The 7,536-nt window shown below is 57.3% G+C and overlaps 2 protein-coding genes across 2 annotated transcripts in view; both read right to left on the bottom strand.

Annotated features, from left to right (window-relative positions):
* Positions 1-508: 508 nt before the first annotated feature.
* MYL7 (myosin, light chain 7, regulatory) lies at positions 509-3,708 on the bottom strand. The gene is made up of 9 exons (XM_010829116.1): positions 3,703-3,708; positions 3,064-3,138; positions 2,743-2,814; positions 2,400-2,642; positions 2,134-2,209; positions 1,779-1,883; positions 1,290-1,368; positions 1,034-1,082; positions 509-610 (listed from the first exon to the last, which is right to left on the bottom strand). The coding sequence occupies exons 1-9, from the start codon at positions 3,706-3,708 to the stop codon at positions 509-511; spliced, it is 807 nt and encodes a 268-aa protein (XP_010827418.1).
* Positions 3,709-5,638: 1,930 nt separating this feature from the next.
* GCK (glucokinase (hexokinase 4)) overlaps positions 5,639-7,536 on the bottom strand; it is a 36,569-nt gene continuing 34,671 nt past the window's right edge. The window contains exons 9-10 of the mRNA XM_010829050.1: positions 6,991-7,224; positions 5,639-6,740 (exon numbers count right to left, since the gene is read on the bottom strand). Of these exons, the coding sequence (XP_010827352.1) occupies positions 6,596-6,740; positions 6,991-7,224 (379 nt within the window). The 3' untranslated portion in view covers positions 5,639-6,595. The remainder of the gene's footprint in view (positions 6,741-6,990; positions 7,225-7,536) is intronic.

Raw genomic sequence — 7,536 nt, 5'->3', positions numbered from 1 at the left:
CGCCTCATTTGTGTCTTCACATGGGCCCCTCACACCACATGCGTGTGCAGAGAGGCCCGCCTGAGCCTGGGTGCAAAGATGGGGGCTGTGAGGGGGAGAGGGTTCCCAAGAGGGCAGAGTCCCTGGGCTGTTGGCAGATGTTTGCTGAGCAGAGAAACCTCATGTAGCTCATTCTGGGCCTGGTGGAGATGGGCATAAAGGCCCCCATTTACTCTCCTAGAGGAGTGGCCTTGGGTGCCATGCCCACCCTTGCAGGCCTCAGTGTCCTCATCTGTAACCTGGGCACAACAGGGTTCATAGGTCACAGGGCAGTGTGGGGTGCATGCAGGGGGCTGGCAAGGGCCAGGCTGGTTGTCACAGCAATCTCTGCATCGGCCCTTCAGCTCACCTAGGCGCCCCCGCCCCATCTGCCACAGACAGGCCACCACTGAGATCTAATTCGGAAATAGCGTTTATTGAGGTGTCCCCACAGGCCTGGCCCTAAGTCCCAGTCGCTGGCACCTCGGGCTCACTCCTCCTTCTCGTCCCCATGGGTGATGATGTAGCACAGGGACTTATAGTCGATGTTCCCTGCCAGGTCCATGGGTGTCAGGGCGAACATTTGCTCCACCTGCGGACGTGCTGGTCAGAGTGGTCTGATGGAGGCCTGTGACCTTCGCCCTGCCCCTGGGGCCATGCACTGCCCCTCAGCTTTTCAGGCGGAGGTTGGGGCAGGAGTGAGGGGTGCGGTGGGTCCCAGGGCCCACCCTGCCCACAGAGCCGCCCTCCCTCCGGTGTTGCTAAGATGCTGTTGTTCAGATGCTAAGGTTGACTGCGCTCTCACCCCTGGACCTCTGCACACAGCTCGTACACCTCCTCTGACTCCAGGTCCTTCACCCTCCAGATTCCAACAGATGCAGCACCTCCTCCAGTCAGCTGGGCTCTAAGCCCACAAGGGCAGTGGGTCACTGAGGCCCCCCCCCCCCGGACCCTGTGGGGTGGAGCCCTGTGAAGGGGCCCAGGAGGGATGATTGAAGGAGCCCGGAATCCTCACCTCAGCTGGAGAGAACTTGTCTGCCTGGGTCAGGAGAAGCTGCCTGAACCTGAGGGAATAAGTGGGGAGCAGTGGGGAGAGCCTGGTGGGGCTGGCTGCACGGGCAGGGGGTGGAGGCTCTCACAGCCTAGATGGTCAGCTCCCCCCAAAAGCAGAGAGGACCCCAAAGGACAGGTGGCCACCCTCACAAGGGGACCCCCTCCCTCCCTGCTTCTGGCACAGTGCCCCCAGCCACTCACTCCATTGTCCCACTTACTCATCCTTGTTCACCACGCCTTTACCACTGGGGTCAAAGAGGCGGAAGGCGCTCAGGATGGCCTCTTCAGGGTCTGTCCCTGGGAGGCCAAGGGAGCCAGGTGAGCACCCACACCGCCAGCTTCCCAGCCCCACCGAGGAGGAACCCAGAGTGCGGGAGGGAACCTTCCAGATCACAGAGAGCCGGGAGGGTGCCTGATACAAAGTGCTCCTTTGGGCTCAGAGACGCTGGGATCATCTGTCTTTCTGAAATGCCGGGCTTGGCCAGGAGGCTGGGATTGGGGATTTGGGAGTGAATGCAAAGGCATACTTCCCAGCCCTGAGGCTTGGGGTGATCGGTGCTCATGGAATGCAGAGGTGGGCCCCACATCCTCTGGGTGGGCAAGGGCCAGATGGGGTCTGGACTGGCTCTGGGTGGGATTCAGGCCGGGTCCAGGTGGAGTGCACACTTGCTGCCCAGCCAGGGACTCCAGACCTGCCCCTGGCTCACCATTGAGCTTCTCCCCAAACAGTGTGAGGAAGACAGTGAAGTTGATGGGCCCCTTCCCTTCCTGCAGCATGGCATCCAGCTCCTCTTCTGGAACATTCACCTTCCCTGTGGGGGTGTTAGATGGACACAGGGCCCTTGAGTGTCCCTGAGTAGGGCTGGGCTGCCCCTCCCCTATCCTAGCCACCAAGGGTAGAGAACGCTCACTGGGTGGGGGAAGTGAAGTGGAAGGAATGTGTTCTAGGGGTGGGTGGGTGGTGTGAGCCAGGACAGGAGTACAGGCCGGGCCAGGCAGCAGCTCTGAGCCGGGTCCCTGGTGTGAGAGGGGCTGGGCCAGGCAGGAGACGGGTGCCCTCACCGAGCTGGGAGTAGGTCTCTCTAAGGTCCGACTTGCAGATGATGCCGTCACGGTTCTGGTCGATGCAGCTGAAGGCCTGTGAGGTGGAGGGGCCACAGTCTCCAGCGGGAGCAGCCCACACCCCAGGCAAGGCAGGAGGTGAGGGGGTCCTGGGTGGTGGGAGGAGCAAGGACAGGGGCCAAGACCCCTGATCTACGGGGAAGAAGGGATGTACTGGGGGCATGGTCCCCGGATGGGGCCCAGGCTAGTGGGAGTGGGGCACTCACTTCCTTGAACTCCTGGATCTGGGCTTGCTCGAACATGGAAAAGACATTGGAAGAGCCTCGATGGGCCTGCTTGGTGGCCGCAGCCTTGCCCCGGGTCCCTGCCTTCCTGCTGGCCTGCAACACCACAAGTGGGGATGGGTCCTCTCCCCAGCTCCCCAAAAACTCCCTGCCATGGACAACCCCAGAACATTCCCAGGAGACCCGGGGCCCAGGGTCCTGCTTCTCTCCCTGGAAACCATCTCTCTGGGCCCAGCACAGGCACAGAAGTACTGGCTCCACACCCCCAGCCCAGAGGACAGCACCTTGGAGGCTGCCGACCTGGAGTCCCCCACTTGCCACTCACCATCCTCTCTCTCTGCAGCGGCCTGGTTGTCTCCAGGGGCCCACAGCCCCCTTTATGTCTCAGCCTTATCACCTGGAACGCCAAATAAGGACAGGAGGAGAGGATAGGCCCAAACTTGGCAGCCTCTGCTTGGGCTGGGGGAAGACAGGGCCCCTGAGCAGATTCCAGCCACATTCCCAGCGACCTTCAGGCCCCCGACAGACGTGTGACATGCAGTGTCTGCCCGTCTTGGCACTGTGAAATGCACTGCCTCCTGAGAGCAGAGCAGGCTTGCAGCTCTCGCCACTCCAGGGCTGAATGAGGGGCCCCTATTACCCTCACCAGACTGTCCTTCTGCAGTTCCAGCCCAGGCCACAGGGACAGCTGGGGTGGGGCTGGCCTGAGGCCTCCATTGGGCTTGGGAAGGCAGTCAGAGGCTCTGAGGATGGTCTCTGGTCTGAGACCCCTGCAGGGATTCCCCGAGGTGAGGATATTGGCCCTGGCCTCTCGACCCTCTGACCAGGGGGCAAAAGGCAGCCCTGAGCTGATGGCTACCCCAACCAGAACTTGCATGTGATGCTGCTGGAGCATGGAGCACTGCCTGGACCCCAAGCATCCCCTGTGACCCCCATGGAAGTGGGTCCCAAGCCCTTCTTGTGGAGCTCCACTACAGAGTGAGGGGCCTGGGCGTCCTCCACTGTGCCAGAGCAGCAGCCTCTCAGCTGCCTGTGGGCCCAGGGCAGAGAGGGGCTGGGGGGCTGGAGACCTGCCAGAGCAGGAAGAGTGGGCAGTTGGCGGCTCCCCTGAACCCAGAACAGGAGAGGGCTGTCCCTCTGCCCACTGAGGCGAGGATGCAGGGAGGCCAGCCAGGAGAGCAGGGTTCTCGTCCATCAGACCCAAGGTCTCTTTTGTGTAACAAGTATCTTTTACACCACTTTTACTCTCCTGAAATGAAATTCATAGGCTATACCTATAACCTACCTCCATAGAGAATTTTAAACAATCAATACAGGGCCCTGAATCACAACATAAAGGACAACTAGAAAATAATTTATGGTAACATGAGATCCAACAGGTGAATGCTGGGACATGAGTACATTAGTACTGATAATGGAGTCATCAAAGGCTTGCACAGACTTCCAATGCATAATTTAGACTTGAGAGAATGAAAAAGATCAGAAGTAATTCCACATGTGGCATACCATAAATTGGGACAGCATCTCAAGGAGGGCATGAAAACTCAAAACCACAACTTTGGGTGAAGTACTGAATGAAACAACATAGTCATTCCAGATTTGCTGGTTTCTCTCATTGAAAAGTGAGTGTAATACACACTACACATGTGTGCTCAGTCACTTCAGTCGTGTCCGACTGTGTGATGCTATGGACTGTAGACCACCAGGCCCCTCTGTCCATGGGATTCTCCAAGCAAGAAAACTGCAGTGGGTTGCCATGCCCTCCTTCAGCGGATCTTCCTGACCCAGGGATTGAACCCATGTCTCCTGCATTGCAGGTGAATTTTTTTAACCACTGAGCCACAGGGGAAGCCCTACTATGTATAAGATAATCAACAAAGACCTACTATATAGCAAAGGGAACTCTACTCAGGATTCTGTAATAACTGAGAGGGGAAAATAATCTGAAAAAGAATGGATATATGCGTAACTGAACCACTTTTCTGTATACCTAAAACTAACACAACATTGTAAATCAATGACGTGCTAAGTCTCTTTAGTCATGTCCAACTACTCCAACATAAAATAAAAATTAAATTAAAAAAGATAACAACATCCCAAAACCTGAAAAAAAAGTGAGTGTATGTTGCTGCTACTGCTGCTGCTAAGTCGCTTCAGTCATGTCCGACTATGTGCAAGCCCATAGACGGCAGCCCACCAGGCTCCCCCATCCCTGAGATCCTCCAGGCAAGAACACTGGGGTGGGTTGCCATTTCCTTCTCCAATGCATGAACGTGAAAAGTGAAAGTGAAGCCGCTCAGTTGTGTCCGACCCTCATCGACCCCATGGACTGCAGCCTTCCAAGCTCTTCTGTCCATGGGATTTACCAGGCAAGAGTACTGGAGTGGGGTTCCATTGCCTTCTCTGGAGTGTATGTTAAAATCTTACAAATACATGTTCATATGTAACTGGGTTTGTGTGTAAGAAGGTCTTAGCCCTGAGCCTTGGCTGATGTGAAACAGGCATTTCTTTCAGGAGTAAACTTGAAAGGATCACAGAAATCATGTGACTTCTTTTAAAAAAAATATTTATTTGGCTGCACTGGGTCTTAACTGCAGCCCACAGGATCTTCTGTTGCAGCATGAAAACTCTTAGATGTGGCAAGGGGGATCTAGTTCCCAGACCAGGGATGGAACCCGGGCCCCCTTCACTGGGAGTGCGGAGCCTTAGCCACTGGACCACCAGAGAAGTCCCCACGTGACTTCTTGTAATTCTGTCTTCAACATCTTCCATCACTGTCACAACCTAAGTGGCTCCAGGGACTCCCTGCTGAGACCGATCTGCAGCAGGACCAGTCCCCAGAGATCAGCCTTGTTCCCCCTTCTTAGAGTAGCCCCACTCCCTCCAGGATTTCACCTGGAAGCTCTCAGAGACCTCAGAGCTGCTGAGTGATTACAGACAGGTGGAACCACACCCTGAATCCCACAGGCTGGTGGGCAGAGGCCTGGTCAAGTCCAGGACCCCTGACCACACCCCCGCACACCACGCGATGCCATTCCTGTTCCTTCAGCCTTGTGTGTTACTCTTCATAGTCCCCAACATGGCTCACCAGAGAGGATGGCAAATTTCAAGACACACCTTGGCCTGCAGAGTGTCTGTGTGCACAGGATCACGTCTGTATGTATGCTGTCCCACAGTCTCATACACAGAGCTCAAAGAACAGTGGACAAGGTCATGTTCTAAACTTTTAAAACTTTTAATTAAAAAAAAAAAAAAACCCCACACAGTTCCAGGTTGGGCATGGATATGCTGGTGTGGTACATGGAAGTCTGCTAAGAAGAAAGAGGCCTAGCTTGTCCCTTGGGGTGTGTGCTGTGTGCTGCTGGGCTTTCTGAGTGCCCAGGGCCATGGGAGCCAGGGACTCGATCCCAGAGATGTTCCCAGGCCTGTCTGTGGGTGGGGGGACTCCTCCTTTTCCTGAGCCCCTCTGGGCAGAGGCTTTGGGGACTCTGTCTCCTGCATTTCCTGTGAGGGTCCATCCCAGAACAACAGACCACTCAGGGATGGCAGGATGGGAGGGAAAAGGCTGCCATCTCCAGGCCTCGGGGTACCCACAGGCTCTACTGTGGAGCTTGTCCCTTCCATTTCCCGGGCCTGAGTGATCAGCAGCTCCCCGGGGCCCCTGTGGAATCCAGGTCTAGGTCTGGCCAGGTGATGAGGGCTGCCTCCCCATGCAGGCTGAGCTCATGGGGAAGCCAGGCCATAGTAGGGTCCAGAGGGCACCCCCTTCTCAGAGCCAGGGTTGAGCCAGGCTGAAAGCTCCAAGAGACAAGCAGTGCAGAAATGCAACAAAATCCTGAGTGAATAACTCCCTTCTGGGTCCTTGATTCCAGCAAAAAAGGCGAGGTACTTTGAGGGTTCTCCATTCCTGTTCATTTCTGCTCCCGACCCAGTCAGGGCCCTAGGGCTATCTCACCAACTGACCCTGAGAGAAAAAGCCTGCCTGGGCCCTCGGCAACCTCTCCAGAGGCTTTCCCCCATCTTCTGGAGGTGACAGCTGGGATGGGAGGCATCCAAGGTCCTCAGAAGGAGAAGCCTCTCGATTGGGCCAGGTTGGGGGGACTTGTAAGGAGAGTGTCCCCTGGAGCCCAGGTCCAGTAGCCGGCCACAGCTTCCTTCCTGCCTTGCAGCCTTTCTTCTTACTGGCCCAGCATGCAGGCCTTCTTACAGGCCACCGCGGAGATCAAGGCCGCGCCCCGGCCGCTGCCCTCCTCCGACTCAATGAAGGTGATTTCACAGCTGGGCGTCAGCCTGCGCACGATGGCGTGGAACCGCTCCTTGAAGCTGCGTAGAGGGGAAGCTTGGCTGCCGGTACCGCGCTGAATGCACGGCAGGGGGTAAAACAAGGGAACCCTCCTCCTGTGTCTGGGGGCCAAGGGAGTTCGGAGAGTTTAAGAGTTCTCGGGACCTCGGAGAGCTTCCCTCTCTGAGTATCATAGATGGAGACCAACGCCCGGGTTCTCCCCTAAGGATGCAAACTCACAAGGGGCAGGCTGGACCAGGGTTGGACCGGCAGAAGGCCGCGCGGGCTCACCTAGGGTGCAGCTTGTACACGGAGCCGTCCACGCCCACGGTGATGCGCATCACGTCCTCGCTGCGGCTTTCGCGCATCCGGTTGATGACGCCCGCCAGTCCCGCGGCGCACATGTGCGCGGCGCGCGTGGACACGCTCTCGCAGGCTCGGCGCACGATGTCACAGTCAGTGGCCGAGGGTCGCAGCCCTAGAGTGCTCAGGATATTGTAGATCTGCTTGCGGTCACCGGAATCGCTGCGGGGAGGGGATGAGAGGACATTGCGGGAGGGTCTCTTGGTCTGGGACCAGCCGGATCCCCACCGCGGAGGTCTCTGCCCCTTCCCCTGCCCGCTTCTCCCAGGCAGAGAGCGTGGGTCTACGAGTCCCGAGGGGAGCGGGTCTGACTCTGCCAGGGACCAGCAGTAATTTGGTCATTACTCGTCTCTCTAAGCCCAGGGTCTCCGCCCTAAAGTGGACAACTGCCGCGCCTCTGGACTGTTGTGTGGATGAAATGAGACTAGGCCCACGGCGGGTGGGGGAGCCTCAGAGGGGAGGTGTGGTCTCCGT

This window comes from Bison bison, unplaced genomic scaffold, assembly GCF_000754665.1.
Source record: "Bison bison bison isolate TAMUID 2011002044 unplaced genomic scaffold, Bison_UMD1.0 scf7180017864499, whole genome shotgun sequence".
NCBI lineage: Eukaryota > Metazoa > Chordata > Mammalia > Artiodactyla > Bovidae > Bison > Bison bison.
The sequence above is the reverse complement of the archived record's forward strand: the minus strand, read 5'-3'. Positions and strand labels throughout refer to the sequence as shown.

Excerpts from the sequence above, each read along its gene's own strand:
- MYL7 (XM_010829116.1), bottom strand. Across the intron at positions 2,815-3,063 it reads AACTGCAGAAGGACAGTCTG|GTGATAAGGCTGAGACATAA; the intron begins GTGAGGGTAATA and ends TTGGCGTTCCAG. Across the intron at positions 1,083-1,289 it reads GGCGTGGTGAACAAGGATGA|GTTCAGGCAGCTTCTCCTGA; the intron begins GTAAGTGGGACA and ends TTATTCCCTCAG.